Consider the following 24352-nt stretch of genomic DNA (forward strand, 5'->3'; position numbering starts at 1 on the left):
AAGGTGTTGTATATAGTGCGAACAGCGTAGGGTCGGCAACTGACAGTGAGCATCGTTAATCGAAGCAACAACGCATTTGACCATTTTATGGGTATGAATTTTTAATGAAAATTCTCCTGTACGTTTTTTTGGTAAGTGTGGTACACAATCGTGAATATATCAAGTATTGCTTTCCTTCATTGCAGTGCTTACGGTTAGTAAACGGTTTTTGTCACTGTCACCTCTTTGGAGCTTCGCTGTTCAATCCGGGCCAATAGATATTCAGGTAGATATAAACTAAACGACCGAAATGATCACTTAATGTGTGATATCCCTATTTCTAAACAATTTGTATGATCATTTTACGTAAGCTAAAGTCACTTTCTTATAAAAACATAAAACCTGTGAATATATTTTCGTATGCTTCATACATGGTAACGAAAAGCTCTTATTGTATTGAGTCAATAGCTCTATAGAGTAGTAACAATAACAAATTTAAAAAAGAAAACTAAGATTTTGGATCTTCCGTTTGTGGTTTGGAAAGTGTTTTGGAATGGTTTACCACACTAATGACGAATGTAGTGGCAAATTGGCCGTGTTTAGGGTTGATAGACCCCTTAAATGTTGTAGCTGCCTCATCAGTCCTTGAACTTGAGTTCATTAAAAAGGAATGCTTTCTGATTCAGAACTGAAAGGTGTAATACGCAGTAAGCTACAAAGATCCAACATGTGCTATGGAATGTGTTGTTACCCTGGTTTAAGGCTTTGTATAATCATACAACGATCTTGCTCTGAGAATATTGTCAACCCCTAATTGAAACCGCGCCTAGTCAGAAGTTAGATCCAGATGCCTTTGATTTTCATACTTTTTGGTCAAGGTTAGCTTGCGGCCTCTGCCTTTAGAGCTTTCCCTAACTTAAGTTCTAATCCAAAGAGAAAGATCATACTAGAGGAAAGTTAGCAACACTCTTTAATAGCGGAAAAGTGTGCCGTGGACGCGCTTCAGCAGTACGGAAAACAACTGTCGGCGGAGCGAAACATTTCGTCACGGACTGTAGTCTAAGACTCTTTAAGACAGCAGGTAAATGTGGTAACCGACACCAGAAATAATGTCACAGACAGTACTTAGAAACCGATAACTGTACAAGGTTCTGGAGCCGAAGCTTATTTGAGCGCGCTGTCTATTTCCTGCATCGGACTACTTCTAGCTGATAATGCGCATTCATGCTAGTTTTTGTATAGGCATGCATCTGGTGACTTGTTATACATTACAGTATAATGGCACGTCAACGTGTATAAGAGACATGACCTATTTTGTGTAATGACCTCGGAGAGGTCCTAGACACTCACCGATAACAAAGCCCTCAGATTCGAAATTACCTACTTAGTCGAGGTACAACGAGGCGGTCATTATGGGCACAATACTCATATGGAATGACACAGATTTCCTGTTCAATTAGGTGTTGATTACCTGATGCATATCCACACTTCGCAAGTGTCATGTTTTATAGCACGATTGATTTACTTATTTATTTCCATCCTTATCTAGTATTTTGTATACAGACAACAAAAAAGCGTTTTAAAATATAAGACTGTTAAAAACAGGATAAAATTAAAATATATAGCATAGACCACTATGACTGTTCTGTTCTTCTCTGCGTCACGTTATTCAAGAAAGGCATCCTTAGACATAACCTTACGCTCATAAAGGCCTTCGTATCGGACACAGGTGCAGTTCTCGTTCGGGTCATGGCACGATTCATTAGCGCAGATAACACGATCCATTAGCGCAGATAACATGGTAGGACGCCGTGCGACTACTGTAATTCCAGGTCAACCTTAGTTGCTCGTTCCTTTTGTTCTTGGATGACTTTCACGTGAAAGAGCGTTTTTGGTAAGCTAAACTAGCGTTGTTTGTTTGCGTATACACTAGCAAATGTACGTCCGAATCATAGCAGAATGTATGTAGGCTTAGTTACTTCACCCAATCTAACCTGGATAATTGAAGTGTGTTGAGGTTCTCCCACATGAGTTTGATGTCATACGAGGCCACTAGTGCCAACTTAATGATGAAGAAGTACATGCCGCTATCAGCTAGCGGAAAGACGGCTTTTCTATGGCGGCACTTCCTATGATTTTTTTTAACGCGTTCTGTTGCATGCTCAATGTAACAAGTTCTGGAGGAAATTAAAGCAAACGCTAAATGCTTCACGTATACAAGAGGCAAGGGGTATGATCGGAGAATGTCATTAGCTGCTAATGGCCCTGCTTTTCAGAACTCCCTGGCTTAATTTTTGAACTAGCATCCGTTACGTCCTCTAAATCGCGATGGTCGACTACTGCTTGAGAGGTCGTTCAGGAAAACGGAGAAAAGTAAGTAGCTAAGGTTGTCGCCCTAAGCCATTCCTGTCACCTTATGGAAGGAGTTCAGTTCCATCATGGCATCTTGTGCCATACTGAAATTCTCCTGAGAAATTAAAGCGATAAGCTGGATAAGTTTGTATATAACTCCTGCCTTGGCGAGCTTGAACAAAATTCGGTTCCTCGGTGCCTTGTCGATGCCTCAGTATTGGCGAATGCAGCATAAATGAACTGTAAAATGGCCTCTGTGCTTCTGACGAATCTTATTTTGGCAAGCAGGATTTGGCAGTCATTGTTGACTTTTCTTTACACAGGTCGTGTTGTCCATCTGGTATCATATCTCAGGCTCCCAGGAAGGCGGAGAGAATGAAAAGTACAGCTAAGCGGTCTTTCCCTCCACAAGCTCGGTTCCTAAAGGCCGTTTTTGTTTTTCGGTATAACGGTAACAGGTGCCTTTTCTCAGCTGTACGGTATTCTTCCTCCACGTACACAGGTGTTACGAAGAGCAGTCCAATATGGGAATAACACTACTGCTTCCTTGAAGTGTTAAGGCCTGATATCGTTCGTACTAGCCGTTTTGTTAGGCTGGACCAGCTGGAACGTTGCCGTGTCATAGGAATCGTAAACTTGGACAGCAATTGTGTCTGGTTGAACAATGAGAGGTATTAAACTACCGTCTAATAAATTATGACTGAACTAAATTAGAATCGAATCTAGGATCCATAGCATTAGTGTCTGGAATTTATATTGTTTATCCCATAGTTGTGTTATTATGAAAACGTCGGCGGCTATCGCAGCACTCTTGGCACCGTGTTCGAAGAAACGTACATCTGCCAAAATAAGCTCCAGGCGGAGCAACGTGCCCTGCCTCATTAAATTGCTTCTTGCGTATCAAAGTGCTTCCTGCATTCGGTCCAATAGACCTGTTTGCACCCCATTCGTGAAATAATAAAAAAGCATCGCATCCCTGAATAGATTACGGCTAGTCGAAGGGCATGTTATTTCGGTTTAGAAAGCATTCCTGCAAATATTGGTGAGCTATGAACTGTTACCACGAGGTTTGACTTCATCAACTCCGTACCTTAGGATATCCCTATTTTCTACTCGTTGACGTCAGGTCTGGAATGGAAGAAAGTTGATCACAACGGCCCCGAAATCTTCCTATGCCCAACAACCTGTCTTGGACTGCCCTACAAGGCCTTGAGAGGAAGACGCGCATAGCTATGGGTGAGTGACTTCTAGACTAGAACCAAATGTGCAAGGTGTTTTTTGGTTCTAGATACACGCCTGGGGAGACTATAAGGTTGGTTGCGAGTACATGGAGGACTCCATCGCGCTAATAAATCTCGGTTCCTCCAGAGTTCGCTAAGGTGTCAATTAGTAATATCATTAGAGTTTCTCCTTATTAAAGTCGTTTATTATTAACGATCCGTTGAACAAGGCACCGAAACATCGCATCAACCTGTTTAAGAGGACTGCTAATCGTTCGGCAGGATTTGGTCGGATATATTCTGCTCGGATATATATCAAGCCTTTGACTTTCTAAAATAACAAAATTTTATTCCAATAGAAGTGCTCGCCCATCATCCAGAGACTGATTATAACGTACCGTAACTCCACCGCTAACTCCCTTTCCGCCTTCTAGTCTGGTCGCTACTAAGTGTACTGTGTACGAACCCGATACGTTAAACGACGCATTGGCTCAGGTTTCACACAATACTACTATGTCCACGCCTTAGAAGGTCGAGGGCGGCAGTAAGCCCAGAAAGCGAGCAGCCACGCAGTTTCGTGGCAAAATAGTTAACGTTTCAAAATATCCCTTGGGGTCTTATTGATTTGGACAGCTTAATTACTTGCGGGGTTGGTAGGAGGAGGTCGAATAGGTCTCGGCGGCGCTTCTGAGGCACTTGTGTTTTCCTGTCACGATCTCACAGTCTTTAATCTGCGTTGACCAGCCTCTCTTGTCTGCGACTGCTGCTTCATTTCCCTTAACACCTGCTGGCCCATGGCATCTAGTGCTGTCAACTAAGAGTTGGTGAGATATTCCCGAGTCAGAAAATTAAGGCGGATAAACACTACTTGCTCCTCACTACGAATAAAGCACTAATCAGAAACCATATTCTCTATGCCAGGTGAAACCAAGTGACCGTTACCAGCGAAAATATGCATTTGGTGTGACACTCCAGTGAAACAACTAATTTTTTCATCTCTGAAAAAAGTGCGGCTTTTTTTCCTGAAATCCATCAATTCCTCGTATCTATAATGTGAAATTCTGTTTAACTGTAATGCGTTACCTTAGAAAAACTCATCAGCGAATAAAAACCAGGTCTTATGTCACCTCTAACATGGGATCACTGCTGGATTTTTTTTGGAATACGTTGCAACGATCTTAATCCTAGTACTTCTTATGCTGGAAAACTTTTTCTTTAGCAGTCTTATAGGTAACATAGTTCGTGAGTTCGTTTTGTAACGGCTGCTTGTCGAGTACATCCATAAAGTGTTCATTGCTTATTTTAAAAGCAAGTATAAGGCATGCGGAAAATCTACTTTTAAATAGTAAATTAGATGGCGAATCGTCTCTGTTGCACATGAATGTGCGTGACACTCGTTTGCGCAATAAACTCATCAAATTGGACAAACAACTACCAGGTTTCGAAATGACAATCCATAAATGCCTGCGGATATGTCCATTGTTAATATAAGCATTAAGCATACCTTTCGATGGAAGTGCACTTCATCTGCAGTGGAACACGCTCTTTGCCTTACTATTGACGTTTGACTTAGACAACTTACCAAATATGTTTGCAAATGATGTCTGTAACATTCGAGCAAAAAACAAGCTTGAACAATTAGTATAATTACTAGAAAAAGCGAAATTGATGTCGCGAGCGTCTCGGAGACTTTCCTACAGGATTTTGATGATAAGTTCCAATACTTAGCGATAAGTCGTTTCAACAAAATTCTTATAAATCTGATATGCTGAACTATTTCCGTCTGGTGAGAAGTGTGCACAGATTGTAAAGTGCTGCTTGAGGCGATCTACTGAGTGTACTACTGTTGATGTTTATGCCGACAATAGTCAGAACTATTACACATTGAGTAGAATGCTTAGAGGACTAGAATGAATCCAATCGCTAGACATACTTAACGACTGCCCTTGGTGATAAAAACATAAATTTACTAGATGCAGATTTGAAACCTTCGAATTGCCTATCTTGTCTCTACTCCAGGGGTTTATTACCTATAACTGATGTAATAACGAGAAACGTGTTTGAAACGCGTGATCATATATTTTTGCCGCTTAGTATTCCTGTGGTTAAGATCACTTCAACGATAATACAAGTCCATGCCTCCCCTAACTATTATTCTGTTCTTCCAACTATTTTTTTCTGCCAACCACCCCTGGAACCAATCTGAGGAGTTCGGAAAGAACTTTCAGTGCAAATAACTTCAATGAATGATTCCATACTTTGTTCTCTGTTGATTGGTCACCAATATACGAGTTTACAGATGTAGATTCCGCAGTCAACCTCTAAAGCGGTACCCTATTACAATATTTTTCCAGTAAAGAATTCACCCAATATAAATAGCTCACCGATTGATTTTTTAGCGGAGCTTCGTCGCTCTACACATACTCTGATCATGTTATGAAAAGGATCTGTCAGTAATATAGTCATCCAATAACGTAAAAGTGCATATTACAAGACCCTGACCGCTGCAGAACGGCTGGCGAAGTTATAATCTCTTTTACTGATGGTGAATCATCTGTGGCATCTTCTCAAATTCCGCAGACGTATTAAAAAAAAACTTGCCCATCAGGTACTATAGAACCGGACGGCATGACCTTGATGCAACGGCTAAGTAATTTGTGTCTTTTCTCGCAAAAAAGTGGGTTCGAGTACAACAGTTCAATTAAGTTTACCACTATCGCATGCTTCGGTGATCTTCCCAAGGTGTCCCACATGTCTTCCGTTTGATTTTTTACGTATTATCGAAGAACTAGTTCTACCACTTGGCATATCTACGAAAATCGACTTTACTGGCTTTTCTCATGTTGTTTCTCAGTTGCTTTAAGTCTCATTGGACTAACCATTTTTTAACTGTGCGCATTAGCAATGCTGGCTCGAATAACCATTTATTAAAATGGAGGGTCCTGCATGGCTCAGTTTTAGACCCATTTATATTCATTTGTTATATGAATGTACTGGCCCTCCACATAGAGTCCGACAAATCCAGACCGTTTGTTTTGCTGACGATCTCGTTCTCACAAAATAGATTCGTAAATTGTCCCTTAAGGTAAACATTTCTGGCTTTGAAAATCAACTGGCTAACGTTAAATGTAAATGCATGACACGTCTAGCCTTTCTTTAGACACTTCGAAAACTGAATAAGAATTTTTTTTAAACTTGTCAACGTTCCATCAGCATATTAAGCAACTCAGTCAGTCTTCATAGGACAGTCGTTCAATTAATTAAGTTCATCCGTAAAGTTTCTTACCTTGACATTTAAACAAAGATTATACTGGGCTAATGATTTTCTTAAATCACGCCTGAAATGCTATGCATGCATTGCTGTGCGATCGAGTTAGCGATTTCCCCTAGCAGATACTTCTGTAACTTTATAGTCGATGTCTACATAAGCTATTATGTTTTTGGGTAGGACAGTTTCTCATATTTAAATATGGTACCAACGATCTAGCGTTGCGAATGATCCAGCCAGTCGGACTTGATAGTCTATCAAGGTTGGCTTGAACATCAAGTGGTCATAGAAATGACCATAACACGTTGTTAGCTCAATCAATTGAACGCAGAAACTACGTAATAAATTCTCCGAGTCAGCAGCATATATATATATTTGTAATTTCTTACGGTCCTATATCCGTTATATGGAAAATGACAAAGTATTTTGCTCTTCCTACTTTATTAGGTATCGTTGGCAGTAGCTTGGTGTCGGCATGAATTTTGTTGTTGCTATATGTCAGGTATGTTACACGAGACTATCTAATTCTTAATTGACTAATTCTTAATTGATTTCAGTCCCTTCAAACTGCTGCCTTATTTGAATAAAGTGCATTTATATTGAATTAAATACACGACAATCTAAATAACGCCTATTGTATGAAACGGCTGGCTTCGTCGAACATCCTACAACAACTTTGTAATGTTTTTTCGCAATTACTGTATTTTAAAATGATAACACCAAGATTATGTTTACAACGAGTACACTTATATTGTATATGGTTAGTCTTGTCGAAGACTTATTCGACGGAGCTGCAATTAGACCGTTCTAAGACCGTGCGCTTTCTTTGATTAATTATTGTCCCTGCGCGACATACTTTAATGCGAGCTGGGTAGACTGTTTCTTGGAGATCTACATTAGTAGCAGCAAAGTTCGAAAAGCTCACACGTTCTTTACCATCGGTGGCGTTTAATGTCACGTTATCACGATTTCCGTTTGAGGAGTCAAGCGATGGTAAATAGCAATTGCTGCAGGATGCAGGATCATTAGGTGAATTGTGACTCAGTCCGTAAAACGGTTCGCTTCTATTATATCCATAGGTGCACTGGGCCGTATCCTAAATTACTTTACAGAAATTAGCTAGAACATCTGCACAATGCAGATTTTATGCAGTTTTGTAGTACATCTGGTACTGAATATTGGTGGATTTTGACAGAGCTCGTTATTTTTATGACCGCCACGTGTTCTAACTTCTTTCTACTAATAATAATATCGTATACAAGGCAGGTAATGTCGTAAAGATTGTCTAGCTGTAAAGATTGCGATATCCAGCATTCATCCAGCCGGGAACCTTCGAGCGATACCTTTTAGCGATGAATCGAAAACCGATTTGAAGTTTACGTATGGGTCCGAGAGTCTAGAAGCTTGGTGTAAGTAATCTGTATGACCTAGTTATCCATGGAGGAAACCGTTTCCAACAACAATAAGCACTAGGTAAACTGCAAACGGTCTCAATAGAGCTTGGCTTAACTGTAAATCCGGTAGAAACGATGGCAATCAAGTTTGCGGGGGGGAGGAGGGGGGGAAGAGGCTTTTCAGACGTGCGGATTGCCTTTTGTCATGTAAGCAAATTGTTTTACGACTTCTTTACACGGCGTAGCCGAAGCTTCTTTTTTCGTTTAACAGTAAAAACTATCTGTTTTGTGTCAAAAGTGCAGAATGGCGGTGGTAGCGATATCTGTCATTAGAAATTATCGTGTTTTCGGTCATTATTGCCCTCCGAGAGTTCGACCTGAAAATAGATCCAGTGGCTGCCTCAGTATAATGTATCATATAAAAGAATCTTGCCTTCGATATCTACAAAATGCAGCGAAAACTGCCACATATGCAAGGTATATCGATGTCCTGATGTAATTTCGCTGGAAGATTTAGTACCTTTACTACACTCAAAAAACCTCGCTTTGCATCTATATAAAATTATTCACAAAAATATGTTTGTATGGAACGCTGTTGCTCTTGTATGCTGGCCTTACGATTAAAGGTGATTACAATTTATTTAATACTTAATGATGAAGTTAATTATCAATACGATGCGAGCTGTTTTTTTTTTTTAATATTGACGTGACACAGTTTTCGGAGATATCCTAAAGATTAAGCTTACTCGGTTACGTACGTATTTAGTGATTTACTAAATTCAAAAAAGACTCAACCGCCGTTACCATCATTCGATGTATTTCGGTCCCCACCGGCGACAAATATTACATTGTTCATTAAAATGAGGAGTTATGTGCGAAAAGCGTTGCTCAATAATAAAGGCATACTATGTATACGTACAAAGGTTACTTACATTAGTCTTGCCTACAAGACTCTCTCAGCTCACCTGCATTCCGGCGAATTTGGAAAAGCTTGATTTTTTTGATTTGGTTTTTGATTCTTCATATTAGTTTAAATTAAAAGTTTTGTCTTGTTGCGCATAACGTAATGAGTTGCACATTATATTTTTTCCTCGAGTGTGCAAGTCATGTCCTTTAACGTAGCCAATGTGCGAGCAGTGATGCGTATGTATGCCTTAGTGGACTGACACTTGACTGGCTAAAAAGGCTAACTAAAGAATCTGTTTGCCTAGCCTATGATTGAGCAGTTTCAGAGACGGCTACACCGGTAACAATTATACCACAGCTTCCACGCTTTTCAAATATAGTAATAATGCGTAAAAATTTTAGATAAACATAGGTAAATCTATCTTTCTTTTTATTATGATACTGTGTGTTCTCTAGTTTTACTCGATAACAGTAGACTTCATTACGTGTTTCAAATTTCGACGGAGTCGAATTCTTTACGGATTAACTCGTAGGATATAAAACTGTCCTTTGAAAACATTTCAGTACGACCCCGTCATTATCTTCACCGTTTGTCGGTGAAGTTTTTAAGCAAAAAAGTTTAGTTTCAATCAAAACAGTTACCCTTTTTTACTTCATGCTACGAATGTGTCATCAGAGTTAACTACATTTTAGAATGGAGCTCATATGAGGGTCAATGGTATTGTATACGTGGTAGAAGTGAGAAAGCAATGCTTTGTTCAGCTCTTTTTGTTAGAGTCTCATTCGTATAGGCTACGTAAGGCTGAAGCATTAAATACATTTTTTGTACAATTGTCCGTAAAATTATAAAAGATTTTACCACTATCTGTAGCAAATATATTCAGAAAGGAAAAAGGCACTAGAAGTAGGTATTTGGTTCTGTCGGTCTGGTACTTCATTTTGTGTTAAGAGTGTTTGTTTATCAGCTATTTGAAGTTTTCTGATTTTTTAGGTGCGGTCGAAATGTCGAATCTAAACCAGTCGTCCAACCTAGATCAGCTTAAATCATACCATTTGTTAACATTAGGAGTTGTGTTGGCACTGAATTGGTTATTTTTGACATTTTATCTTCTTGAAGCATAACTCAAAAATATCGTTTGCTGATATATATGCACCAATACATGAAGAACACGAATGCCGTTTTTTTAAGAGGACGCGTTGCCAAAGCACCCATAAAAGGTAAACAGAAATTGTGAATAGGACAATTATTCATTAAGTGCCCTTGTGCGTATGGTTGAAGTGTATGAAACATCCCTGAAAAACAATGCGGATTTATGTAGCAACCTAATGTATGTAGTGTATATCATAAACGTCGAACGACACGAATAGGCTTACGACATTCATTAGGTATGAGGGTGGTTAATAATAAGAATGCACTGATTATATGCATATAAAGTAACCGATGCAAAAGACACATTTCATATTGAACCACCTAATTATAATTATTATTATCGGTAAAAACTTCGGACAATATACGCGAATGATTTTTACAACTGCATAAGAATATTAGTCATTTTATAGATTAGAAATAAAATAATAAAAACGCAGCAATATTTTAGCTGTGTTAGAGCTTAACCTCAGTTCGTGTGAAGACTTATACTATGTCATGCTGCACCTGCTACTTAAAACCTTGTACATGAATCGCGATTTTTTTACTGCATTTAAAAAGTAAATTGTGAAATACTTTTTCGGCAGTGTAACTCGAATTATGGTACACTGCTCTGAGTAAACGAGTACCGAAACGGTTCAGCAATAGGGTTTGTGTAACTATATTTGGGCTTCAAGTGCTCATTACATTTTGTTTATTAAATCTGTGCTGAAGTCTTTGCAGATTTTGTCTTCACATCATAGCAGTTACTACCAAGCGTTCTCCATGTAATTTCTCGAAACGCGTTTGTCCAAACAAAAAGATTTAGTAGGATTCGGTTGCCTGTTGTTAGAAACCCGTTGTTAAGTGGGATATCAAGTGTATTATTAGTATAATCGTAATGCTGTGAAAACGGTAACCTCTAATGACAATGATTGAAGAATATAAACTAAAACCTTATGCGAAAACAAGAATGTATTTTGAAAATTGACGAAAAAGTGATTTGAGCCTATTTATGCTTACGTCGTTTACCTACAGCCTTTTTTTAGACATTAATGCAAATTCCACAATAAAAATTCCATCTTAAAATTACCCTCTACCGTCAGGGCAGCAGGTTTCTGGACGTCTATACGTTTGCTCCATTTACTGCGACACGTTATAGATGACAAACATTTTGCAAATTTTAGATTTTCAAAACATTTATTAGTTAGCGGATTGGGAGAGAATACGGTTCATCTTTTCACCATAAAATTAAGTGTCTATTTTCAAAAAAAAAAACGAGAATTAGGTCAAAGGTAAAGCACGCCATGGTTTCTGAAAAAAAAAATTATTTTCGACTAGATACCTACGCAGCTCGATCATGAAACGATGATAAAAAATTATAAACAAAAGACGACCGAGATTAATGCTATGTTCATTAACAAACAAGAAGACCTCTTTCTTTTTTACTTTTTAATGACAGTGACATACATTATATGTACCTAATGTCGATAACAGTTCACTTCAACATAAGGAAATTTAATGAAGGTATCGGCTTAGTTTTATTGTGTTCAGATTATAAGAAGCTGTTAACTTTAGGAGCACTGAGCTGTTTGTTAAAATGAGTTGTTATATAATTATTTGAAAATCCTCGAAAGCCAAAAACTGCTTCACTGACCCATTGACAGCCTACTGGTGACGGAGATGTAATCCTTTTTGTATACTTTATACCAAAATGAAATGCGAAAGTATTATTGGCATAGAAAAATACAAAACTCTAGTTGAACCTTTTGTTTTGAAAGGCTTCTGAGATTTTTGATCGTAGTGCTTCTAAAAGGTGTAAATATTTATAAACGTTACGTCATTTTGGTACCGTACCTGAATTACAATACATTGATTGATTCAGCGTGTCCAACAAAAGCAAAGAGGTTAGTTGAGATGATTCCTTTTTGTGAAAACAATGTACATCAAAAACAAGAGCCCGTTCATAACGGACGGAATTTCAAATAATGCAACCAACTGCAGCGGACGAACGTTGCGCTAACGCGCGCGGCCAGCAGATAGGAAATGCCATTCATCAGTAACAACAATCTAAGCGATAGGTAGAATCTGTTCGCAGTAGCCCTAGCAAGGAAACAAAGCGAACACTAGAACAGTATGGGTAAAGTTATTTAATCATTTAATCATCCGAATACTTATCAAGTGTAGCCCACCTTTGCTGCTTCAATTATGATCGAAAATTTAGTAGAGGAGAAGACATTTTTCTAGATATCTCGTTAAGAGTACCCTTGGTCCTTTGTTTTTATCAATGTAGCTATCGCTCTCTTTAATAATTTATTTTATTCCTGTCCAAAGCTCATAGTATTTCCTAATTTGTAAATTAATTTTCGATAATGGTGATAAATAATGTTAATCAACATATGCTTATTGAAGTTTCGCAAATCCGAGCTACTGGTTATTTTGCAAACAATCTATCTATTTTAAATACAATCCGAAACTTTCAGAACTTTCTTAACTTCTGAATCCGTTAATGATCCTTCTTGTCGAAAAACACTTCCTTGAATCATTCCCTATCAATTATAGAGCACCTTCTTTTTTATTCCGAAGCGAATATTTTATCATTCTGAAGCGGAGCAGATGTCATTAAAATCAGATTATTTTTTCTTTTTTAATGAGTTTTCGAATTTTTAGGCCTTTTCTTTCTATTTAATTTCATTATCGTCGTTTTGTATAGAGGACGTGTTTTTTATACATACTTATAGCGAAATTTATATTATACCATGCGAGAATTTACAGTAACTACATTCAAAGACAGTCCGTCAGTGCAGCTTCAATAATGTTGTCATGAAAATTATATAGAATATAGTAAAGTATATAATATACTTAATAATACGCATTCAACATTGACCTAGTGCAACAGCGCGGGAGATATCATATGTGGTACAAATGCATTTTCTAACAAAATAACCGTAAACTTTTTATCCATGGAACTTAAAGATAGATTTTTTGTAGGAATTATATATTACATGTCTACATTTGGGTAACATTGTAGTAAAAGAATCCGAACAAATAAAGCACTCCCCTGCCTTTTTTTTTTATTTCAACCACTTTTAGTGCGTTCGCAAAGTTTTTGAAACGAGTTTCAACGGCTTCATAAGATACTTGTTGTGAAAATTTATATTCTAAAAGAGAGGATAATGTGTAATAAATGAACTTGCTACTTCTGCAACAAAAATATAATCCGAACGTATATATATATATATATATATACATAATTGAGGCATTTTAGAATCATCTTGTTTCAATTTTTGTATTTGAAAGGAGCGTTTAAACTTGGAATATTCAAAAAATGCTAAACGTTTCCTGCTCGTGTGCCTTGGTTGACGGCAAGGCAGCATTCGAAAATCTTATTTCCACACAATATAACTTATTTAAATCGACCCGAATTCATTATTTATTCATTTAGGAAGCCATTAACTTTGGGGAATGCATTCAGCCTAAGATAACATTTCGCTTGCTGTATCTTGGACCATAGGGTGGCCTGGCTGGTTGATCTGTAAATTTGCTTGCCGTTGATGCAAGTATTCTGGCGATCGCGAATTTGATATTGCGAAATCGTGAATTGATATAGATCGTCATGCAGGTTTGCCAGAGAAAGCCCGACCAAGGCCGGCATAGCCGACCTTTCGCCTGAAATCAAGTGAAGAGAAAAGAAATAAATAATCCATTTTCGTTCGCAATAACCGCAAACGTTGGGATGGCAGGCGGGGCCCGAATCTCGTCAATTTCAATATTCACGGGGCCGCTGGGGTATCTTAGTCTAGTAAAACATTTGGCTATTCGACGTAATTTCACGAAAGGTGAGCGCGATGGTTCGAGGTTGATGCCTCCAACAAGGTTATTCTCTGACGTCGCGGCCAAAGAAAATGGATTTATTAAAAAACTAAACAAATGTAGGTAAATCTGTTTTGGCAAAAAAGAATAAATTACAGGTTACAGCCGCAAGATCCATTTATAGCGGAGTGTTGTGCCGTATTGTATATAATTTGAATGCTCTTGTGCGAATTTTGTCTCATACTTCACTCCGCTTAATATAGATTTGATAATGGGGTAATCTATTTATCATATTTGGCATATAGTACCCTTTCTTGTCCAATCAGACTGATTTATTTAATTTTACATTGTTTTAGTGGCGTCATATGCATAAACGTAGCATGCATGTTGAATTGACTTAACATCTATGTTCTCTAATGGTGAAGAGAACCTTAACAATGACATCTGCTCTAGGCGGCCATCAACGTCGGTCCATAAAGGTTAAAAGAAGCGTGCTTGCGAATTGACGAATTATTATCAGAATTATAGAAAAAGAACGCTACTGATCTAGAGACTACACATGGGTTGACTGGGACGATTTTACCTGAAGTCAATTATAGTATGAAAATATATTATAGTAATCCCAAAATTACATTTAGCAGAAAGCGATCCATTTGGAGTTGTGTTATCCTACATACAGAGTTAAAATACAGCTGCTCCTGGTCATTTTCTCAGTTGCAAGGGAATTCTTCTTCATTCATGTTGTACGGCCACTGTTACTAAAATTATAAATGGCAAGTTTTAAAAAGATCGCACAAGTTCGTTTGTGTGCCGCAAGAAGCGTTCCTCTGCAACCATTAGATTCCTGATTACAATGACACGCACGATCTACGCCTCTTTTATTTATCTCGGACGCTTTCTGAATCTTAAAAGCTTAACGATGTTTGTTTGTCCTATTTCAAACCCGCGTATTCAGAAAACCTGTTTTTGTCTTATATTTTCTCATTTCATAAGTAAAAAAAACTATTATTAAAGAAAAACGAGCTTAAGACATAGGCGAAATAAAAAAATATCTCTCAAACCTTCCTTGCCTGGTCTTTTGTGAGTGTCCATTAGTAAATGTTACAGGTACACCCAATTTTTTATGGCTGGTTGTTGTGTAGCCATAATATTTCCCATTACATAATTCCACTGTTGTTGCACAAGAGATTAGTTAATTTTGTGAATTGACATGACTATTTATTATTAATTTCCCTGTATACAGTAACGATTGTGTGGTGTAGTGTACGTAATACCATAGATGCGAGACGTTACTCATTTTTCAAAGCGACGAAATTATTAATATTATCTTTCTACAAAGGAGTAATCGTCGTTCAAAACACCCTTCGTAAACGCCAGGCGAGGTTGTTTCGAAGGAACCTATTGATACCTGCGAATATTTAAGCACAAAAACAGAATCGATTAACGTAATTTTAGGAATATCAGATACTTTAGTGAACTATGAAGATGCACAGGTTTGATTCCTAAAATTAATGGACTCTAAGGGGATGAAACTTGCAAAAAAAATTTTCAGGTGAGTTTATGGTCGTAGGATCATGAGCCTTAGTATTCGGAGGTTAATACTCTTGAGATATGGAACGTTTGAATATTGAGCAATTCAATAAGGTGTACACAATAAGATTTCACAATAAAATATTAGGCTAACTGTTAACACATTTCACAGAATTCAATTCACATGATGCTGATTTATTAGGAAAACTACTTTTGTTGTTTAAAAAATATCTGTTCAAGTTTTGTTTTGCGTTGACCATCTCAAAGCACAAATTCTACGCTTTGCAATAAAATCCTTGGGAAATGCTGACAGTAAGCGTAATAGTAGTGAGAAGCGAACGTCAATAAAGTCCTAGCTTCAGTAGAAAAGGTATTTTTCTCATTCGTGATGGATCGATCGGATGAACTAGTTAAAAGTATGCTAAAAATGTCTGTACTACTACCGCACTATGAATACCAGTGCAACGTTTCGTAAGTTAACAAAAATCAGTGTCTATATATAGCTGTTTGTCTATGAGGTGCAGGCACTTTTCTACCTGGTATGCGTGTAAGTCGACCTAATTCAATGCTATGCAGGAGATTTTATATTTGTAAGTCAGGTTCAGTATTTCTATAAAGAAGGCGATGTTCCCTTTATACCGACCCTAATTTTAACTCGTAAAACTGAACGACGCTCTCGATAATGACTAAACAGTTTCGAAACATATGAAGCTTCAGACAATGGTGAACTAAATTGCTATTTCTTTTAATCAGAATTCTTGTGAAAGTGATTGTTTATTTGATAACGACGTCACATAATTGTAAGACAGTGAAGCAGACCTATTGCAGAGAGCAAGAAGAAAAAGGAAGTAAAAACTTCGGAAGTACTCAAGCGAAATTACTCAAGCACCTAATGCAAAACTCTGATCAAGATTGCCGATATTTTTAGTCCAATAAGTCGTATCAGGCAAAAACCACTGGCACTGTTTGCAGGCTCAAGGCGAAATCGAATGGATGAGATAATCTAACTGCAGATCTTGAAATTAAGGTTGTTTATGTTTCGAACAGGTACCAGGAAAAGTGCAACTACAACGAGTTCATCCTATTTTCAGGGCGAGATGATTGTAATTAAAAAAAAAAAAAAAAAAGAAACATGTAGAAAGGTAGCTGAATTGTTTGAACGAATTAATTAAGCGATGAGACACACTATATCTATCTGTGAAGTAAATGTGACAACATCCTAAAGCCACGAAATGCGGCCTATTAACACTACTGATCTGGCTAATGAACAACGATCCTATGAAAATATAAATGCAGAAAGTGACACTTATAGGGTAAGTGGTGATAATGTGTCTGTATTACTCCAATTTCGAAAAAGAATGCTTGAAGTACTTCACCGTTTTACACTTCCACTTATTGCTACAACACATGCATGCGGAACCTAGAAACACTTTAGGTTTTACCACTAGAAGTTGAATTTTGTAAAGAAAGTAACATTAGATATTATTTACGAAAACATGTAATTGTACTAGAATCACCGCTTCGATTGAGACGTAAGGGCATGTACGTACGGAAAAAGCTCTACTTTTCCTTAATATCTATTTTAAATTAACGACTGAAAATAACTATGAGTTAAATAATGAGGATTTTTTGAATATAGATTGAAACTATTTTAAAACCTTCTATTATCGCCCTGTAGTTAGAAAAATGCCCGTCGCAAAGCTAACACTCTGCTCATCTACTGGTATTACTTAAAGAGCGATGGGGAGAACAAAACGCCTACACGAGATTGATTTGTGTTAAGCTATCACGAACCTTTTTTTGACAAGACTTAAGGTTTCAGTGAAATTTGAGATGCAGCCATTTTTTTTTACCTAAGACATCCGGTAAGATCGTAATAAGTGTTCGAAACGCTAGCGACCGTTGAATATAACATACGGTTGACAGCAATAAAGCGCTGTCACGTGCCCTTAAATATATAGAGTATTTCTCACACTATTGTAATCGAAACTATCTTAGGGAACTCATGTCATCCTAATCTATTTTAATTAGATATAGAATGGAAAAAGAAAAATTGATAACAGGGCTGCTCCAAGTGCTGGTACTGGGTTCTACTCTTTATAACACAGCAAAATGTCCTGACTATCCGAAATACTAGAAGGAATCGATAGCTTTGGATATGCCGACGATTTAAATATACTAGTAGAAGCAAAGACAGAAGGAACCTTGAGGATCTTGCGAACTTTGTTTTGGAAATTACATGATTTGGTTTTGGAAGAAACTGGGTTAAAGTTACCCGATAAAAGTGAGTAATATACCTAAAAGAGATTATCGTTGGATGAAGTTCAAAGGTGCCGAAGATGCAATGGAGATTTATATCAGTTAAATACCTTGGGGTTATTTTCAATACAAAATTTTCGGGTAATGCACATATTGAGTATGTAACAGGAAAAACCGTGAAATGTGATTTCGATCCGGCCTATTAGCTACCGTAGCAGAAACCTAACAGAAATATGGTACACGCTCAAAGAGTGGTTGCAATAGAAGTAGCATGAATATACACGACTGTATCTATAGATGCGTTAGTTCTGCTAACAAAAATGATCCCGCAAAATTTATTTGCAGAAGAAGGAGCCAAGAGATGCATCGACGACAATGCTGACAGCACACTGAACGAACTCAGAACAGCTTTTGAGGAACAATAAATGACCAATTATTACTGTTACTATATAAATATAATTATTCCTTTCATAAAATTCTGATACAATGTGCATATCCTTCCAGGCTTTGATGACAGTCAGCTCCGAAAAATACAGGTTTAAAGACTCAAACGCAGAGAGCAAGCTTTTTACTTGGGTTCCGTACATAGAACTTTTTGGAAGCTTTAGGAGGACAAGGGACACGGACCAAGTGCCAATTAATTCGTATGCACCTCCGTAAGAAAATCTTTTATGGGCTGTAAATGACCAATGCTTTCGGAACCGTGTAAATTTTTTGTCTGCGTAAAACGTGTGTTCTGATCATTGATCATCTTACTTGCACAAGTCTCTCGTAATCACTAGATAAGTCAACTACAAAACTGACTACTTTTCGAAGACTGGCAATGAGTATCTACTCATTGCAATATATTGGTACGTTTTGGCTTACAACAGCCAAAGTATATCTCAGAATCTTGTTAGTACAATTGGAGTTTATGTAACGTTAAATAAAAGAACGGGGTTCTTATATATATTATATATATGAATACCTATGAATATATATATATATATATTCATAGGTTTTTGCTGTAATATAAAGTTTTCGGATAATTTATTTCTAAAGCCAAAAAAATCGAGCAAAATCGAGACTTTTTGCTAATTCATTTGACTTTCGTCAATGATTTTGAATAAGCTGGCTCAAAGAACAAACTTTTCGCTACGAGTGCCTTCACTGTCTGATTGGAGGTAACACATTTTACACAACTGCGTAATTTCCTAAATGATATTTATCTACCATGTCACTTTTCTCATTTCATCACTCTATTGTAAGATAATACCCTTAACTTCCATGATACGAGTAGAAAAAAAATGGTCAGGTCATTTAGCTCAATCACCGCAAAAGATCGACACAGAATTTCCGGATGTATAAGCCATAAAGGGAAAGAGCAGGCGTTGACTAAATATGCAATTTAGCAGCGCAGATGTGTTATCAAGTTTTTTTGTGAATATTCCGGATGAAGCGGCGATAATTGGCTTCTTCTTAGCGACTCTGGCCGACGAAGAATGGGCTGCCCCGTTTTCAACAAATTGAAATGTTATTATCTAAAAAGCTCTTTGACGAAGATAAGCCGAATTATTTATTAATTTCATAACTGCAGATGTTTATAGTTATGTATCTTCAAGTTTACTACTGTTTAAGTTAGGGCGTATAAACGGATCCGTTTAACCGCAAAAAGGTGAGGCTCAGTTGTAGGAAAAACAAAGTATAATGCTCAAATACTTAACAAAGTAGGAGCGCGGAAATACGTGAATCTAGGTGCATTTCATTGTAACGGAATTCATCATAAATTAAAACATACAGTACAAAAATGCTTTTAAACATGTACATGATACTCGTACTGGTGCACTTATCAATAGAAATACATTATTTTACGATTTCTATTCCAAAATGGATTACCCATCAAACACGGATAAGCCGTGGCATGTGAATCAAAACTCTAACAATACTGTGCGCGTTACCTGTGGAGTGTGAAACCGAATGCATCACAGTAGCTATTAACATTTCCGAAGCACCTTGTAACTAGCAAAAAACTTCAGCACAATTAGGTGGGCAAACGAAGGAAATCTCGTCTATCTCCGAACGACTTCTGTCTCGAAACAGGTCGGTGGACTGCAACATCATTGCGAAACTGTCAACACAATAAGCAGAAAGACGATTTCGCGATCGAAACGGAGAGCGATAAACATCGTGCAGTGCATCCGCAATTTCCATAAATTTTCAGCAGCGCTATCTGTCAGGGACACCGGGCAACGTCATATTTTGAACTAGCCAAAGTTGCTAGCGAGTGACAGCTACAGTGACGTATTTGCGCTTGATAGACAGAACCTGAAGTAAGCAAAGCCTCCTCACGTCTAAATAAGTCCCTGGTGCTGTCAGTTGTTCGTCTAAATATTATTGCCCGCTAAATGCGCCTAACCTATGGAGGATACATTGTTGATGATCGACAAGATTGTTGGATGTTTCTGCTTGGTAGACCAATAAACTCATACCTTAGTAGCTCGTAACTTTAATGCACGACTCGTCTAGCCAGACAGCCGAACAGAAACTGTACCCTGAACCCCTCATAACATCGACTACAAGATTATGAACGTTGCACGAGTGCTAAACTTTGAAAACCACGTAAGCAACTTGGTCATCGATTTTCTTGCTACAAACCTGTTTGTGAGTAGAGTTGAATTTCCAGAAGGATAGACCTCGCTAGACGGAGGTGGTGAATTTAAATGAATTATTTCCATGGAAGTACAGCTAGAATCAGCTAACGTTCCCAACTTCGTCGAGTCACAGCTTTCGTAATTTCTTGCCGGCTCCCAGCTTCCTTTTTCCAACGAGACTCTTTTCAATCCTCAACAGTATTGATGGAAAACAACATATTTTCACGTTTAGGCGAAGCTTGTTCTTTCAACGTTAGCGATACGTCGCCGATGGATGGCTATTTTTCAACAAAACCTGCAAAACCATAGAAGGTGGATGACTGGTTGCCAAAGCATAGCATATAAATGCCCTGCATTGCGTTTTATCCAGATGATATTCGAAAAAGCTCTTTAGCAAGGCTAGCTCATGTAGGAAAAGCAATCTTAAGTATCAGCAAAAACGATTGCTTAAAGGAAAACATTTGCAGCCTGACCACTGGACGCGACGCAGTGCAAAGTAGCATGCCGGTTAAAACGAGCTTTATCCTCCAACGCTTCAGAGGTTAAAGCACTGTTCCCTGCGATCGTACGTTTTACACTGCCGCATGAGATGAGCACATTCTTGAACTACGCCATGCTGTTACTCGAAACTTAGAAATACAAAAGGTGATGTTTGCTACCGACTTAGCTTTCCTGGAACGTATTCAGCGCACTCTTGGCAGTCTATGTCAGTACTTGTATTCAGTATTCATTGCTTTTCAATCTGCATTTGTCATGGCTTTTAGCAATACTTTGCCTTTTTAATGCCGGGCTGTGGTGTCCCTAAATATTAAGAAGCTTTTTAACGACAATCCTCAGATAAACAAGGTCATTCTGCGCAATAGAGTTGTTGAACTCAACTCTAAAGAGATGGCCCAAGATGTCCAAATTCAAATCCACTACTGTTTTCAGTACCTATTAGCTAGCGACTTATTGAGCGAGACCAACAAATGACGCCAGTGTGTGGATCCTCTCCCGTATGCTGGTAATCTCATTTTTCGACTCGACATCATCTCCAGCAGGTCTTAAAGATCTTTAAGAAATATGCCAACGAACTCGAACTTACGGTGAAAAACCGAAATATAGAAAATTTTAAAAGAAGACTCTCTTAGCCGCGACCAATTCTCCTTGGCTCGGAAGCACGGTAATAATATGGCATGCTGGAGGTATAACGTGGACATTAAACGAACGGTGAATCGGCGAGCAGATTACCCAAAAGATGCGAAAGATTCTGCTAACCATCAATACGGTTTTAAACTTTAAGGTTGTACTTTATACGTCGTGCGGGCTACCGTTACTATAAGAGTGCCTCATGATTGTTCCATATATGAATATATCGAATTTAAAGCAATTTAAAACAGAAAAAATCACAAAAGGGTTCTTAGAAAACACCAAATTTTTTGTACTACGCCACTAGCGTTTCAATATCTCCACCAAAGCTTGACGTCCTCTAGATAAGCTTTTCATGAATATATTATGTTCTTTATATATTTTTGAAATGAAATATGGAAGCTCATATCTATTCGTATTAAACGTTTGTTTAATTTGGGTTACGCCTGGAACGTGTTCGTTTGCACGCAATCACAGTAAACTTGTCTTGGCCATTCGTTGAAACTGAGTTTGTTTTGAAATTTCAAGTTATAGCTGCAAAGTTGTGTTCGGGATACAATAGAGCATGTGGACAAGAAGTGTTCACATATAACTTCTTTGTTTACTAGAATTTACTAGTATTTGTTAACTTTTATGGGTTTTTAGTAGACTTGTTATAATTTTTTTAATCTTCTTAAGCCCTTTTGATTTATTATTTTGTACTCTCACTATTTATTATCATAATTATGTTTGATGGATTAACATACTTCCTAATCGTTTAAAAACGATAGAGCTAAAACTCGAGTTGAATGTTCTAAGCCGGACAAAACAATGACGTGAGTTTCTACAACACCATACTTCGGGCTATTGAGGAACATGAAATTAGTAAAGGGAAGCGAGACAAAAATACGTGGGAACTTATGGACCAGCCAAATACGACGGTTACATTACAAGTATATGCGAACTTTGTGCTTGCCCAAAGTTTGTTTTATTACGTTTTTCTATTTATTATATTTATAGTTTTTTCCTTAGGGTAAACACCCCTTAATATAGTCAGGTAAACGTTCATCCTGTGTCTGTCATTTATGGTCAGAATGCAAGCATGTCTACCCGCCTAATGGAACTATAAAGTGTGACCTTCTTAGTAAAAGCAGGTGCTTTTAATTCTGCGTGTCTAAATTAGAGTAGTTTCTCCAATTATGAGAGTTATTCAGTAAAAGCCTCCTCGTTATGTTTTTGTTTTAAATGGTTTTTCGCAATCGACTGAGCGGCACACGCGAGTTGCTTGTACTGTCCTCGACACTATACTATGAAGGATGCGCCTAACTTTCTTCATAACCAGGCCATAAGGATTGACATACTAGTCGGAAGCTAAATAGGCGTACATATATTCTACGCAACGGTGGCTGTATTTTTTCGATTTTTAACTCAAATCATTCTTCGGCGGGAATGTCTCTCAGTAAACACATGCAGCCCATCTATATAATTTTTTACTCAGGCTACGACGAATGTATGAAATTCAGTATTAATTCAGGGTAAACTAGCTGCAAGCATCGCAAGGTTTGCAGCGTAACTAAGGGAGAACAGACCAGACTTCTTAATCTCTGTCATTACAGTCCCTGATTTCAGTAAAGAGTGCCGGGATACAAACGAAATTCTACTCACCCGATGCCAAGAAATATGGAGGTAATCAACACAACACGTATTCACCGTGAGATATTCATCGAATTATAGCTTTAAAATGAAGCCTCTCAAAAAACTTATTATTATTTAGGGACACTGAGATAACTTTTAGTTGGTATTGCTCGCATGTTAGCTGGATTAGCACATCATTGGAACGGGCTTCATTTGTAGCTAGCATACGTTCATATAGCACAATTTCTTGCGACAGATTCATTATTTTGGCGGAATTTGCTTAGTAATTTTTTAGCTAGACTATCTAGTAGAATCACGCCAGGTGCTTGAAGTGCTGACCGTTAGTTTGATGTCAATTTACGTTTTCAATGATATTGGGTATTTGCAGTTGACAGACACTACGCCACCGAAAAGGATCCTTCCAACTAGAGGTTCAGAAAACTCAAAGGAGATCTCTTGATGGAGTTTCTATCTGTCATTTATGCAGAGCGGAATGAATCGAACCTTCGGGTTAGCCAACTCTGGTGACGCAACGGATTTTTCTTGAGAAATTAAATCTTCCTCTGCACAGGGCCGCACGTGTCCTTGTGAGAATGTGCTAAATCAGGTCGAATCTTATACTATACATCCAATAGTAAAAATAATTTTAGAAATGTCATTAAAGGTAATTGTTCCTCGCTTATAAAGCGTGTATTGTGGCTATCGTGTTGAAAAAAATAACTTATTATAGACATTTACAATTGAACTCTGTGAGACAGAAAGCGCTGACGCTTAAATTAAAAAGCGCCGTATCCGCCGTAGCTATATTATGTTCCTTATAACTGCTAAAGAATAACAGAAATGCAACAGCCGCCGCAACAGGATATCCCTTTATGCGCGTGAAGAAATTTTCTGGAATTTTCTTTCGAGAAACTAAATTAATACATTTCAATGAAGAATGCCTCAAAAATTAATTATTAGAAAGAAGCCACCTGCAATGAACAGTAGAAGTAACTACAAGTAAATAAATGTGGTCGCCTAGGATCGACAATAGCAATGAGAACAACCCGTTTCAATTTTTTGCGTCTCTAGCTAATGTCCGTGCCAAACTTAAGCACGTTTCACATTCTACTTATAATATAAGGCAATGGTAT

General features: G+C 37.7%; 1 protein-coding gene and 1 long non-coding RNA gene across 7 annotated transcripts in view; one reads left to right on the forward strand and one right to left on the reverse strand.

Annotated features, from left to right (window-relative positions):
• The window catches only part of LOC111272513 (uncharacterized), a 50750-nt gene extending 26492 nt beyond the window's left edge, over nt 1-24258 (forward strand). Inside the window, exons 3-5 of one of the 6 annotated variants that reach the window (XR_002687562.2) lie at nt 186-265; nt 23201-23270; nt 23608-24258. Coding sequence is in view for 3 of the 6 variants with exons in the window: in XM_022854008.2 (XP_022709743.1) it covers nt 23201-23270; nt 23608-23648 (111 nt within the window). In the remaining 3 variants the exon portion in view is untranslated. Of the gene's footprint in view, nt 1-185; nt 266-18192; nt 18297-23200; nt 23271-23607 lie in introns of those variants that run through there. The other 5 variants (XR_015315762.1, XR_002687563.2, XM_022854008.2 and 2 more) reach the window with 5 other exon arrangements.
• On the reverse strand, nt 13295-20341 carry LOC111272516 (uncharacterized). Its single transcript, XR_002687565.1, has 3 exons — nt 20316-20341; nt 19785-19954; nt 13295-13914 (listed from the first exon to the last, which is right to left on the reverse strand). It is a non-coding gene; the product is annotated as an uncharacterized LOC111272516 (long non-coding RNA).
• Nucleotides 24259-24352: the final 94 nt, after the last annotated feature.

The sequence above is a fragment of the Varroa jacobsoni genome, unplaced genomic scaffold (assembly GCF_002532875.2).
Source record: "Varroa jacobsoni isolate VJ856 unplaced genomic scaffold, vjacob_1.0 contig02480, whole genome shotgun sequence".
Classification (NCBI taxonomy): Eukaryota; Metazoa; Arthropoda; class Arachnida; order Mesostigmata; family Varroidae; genus Varroa; species Varroa jacobsoni.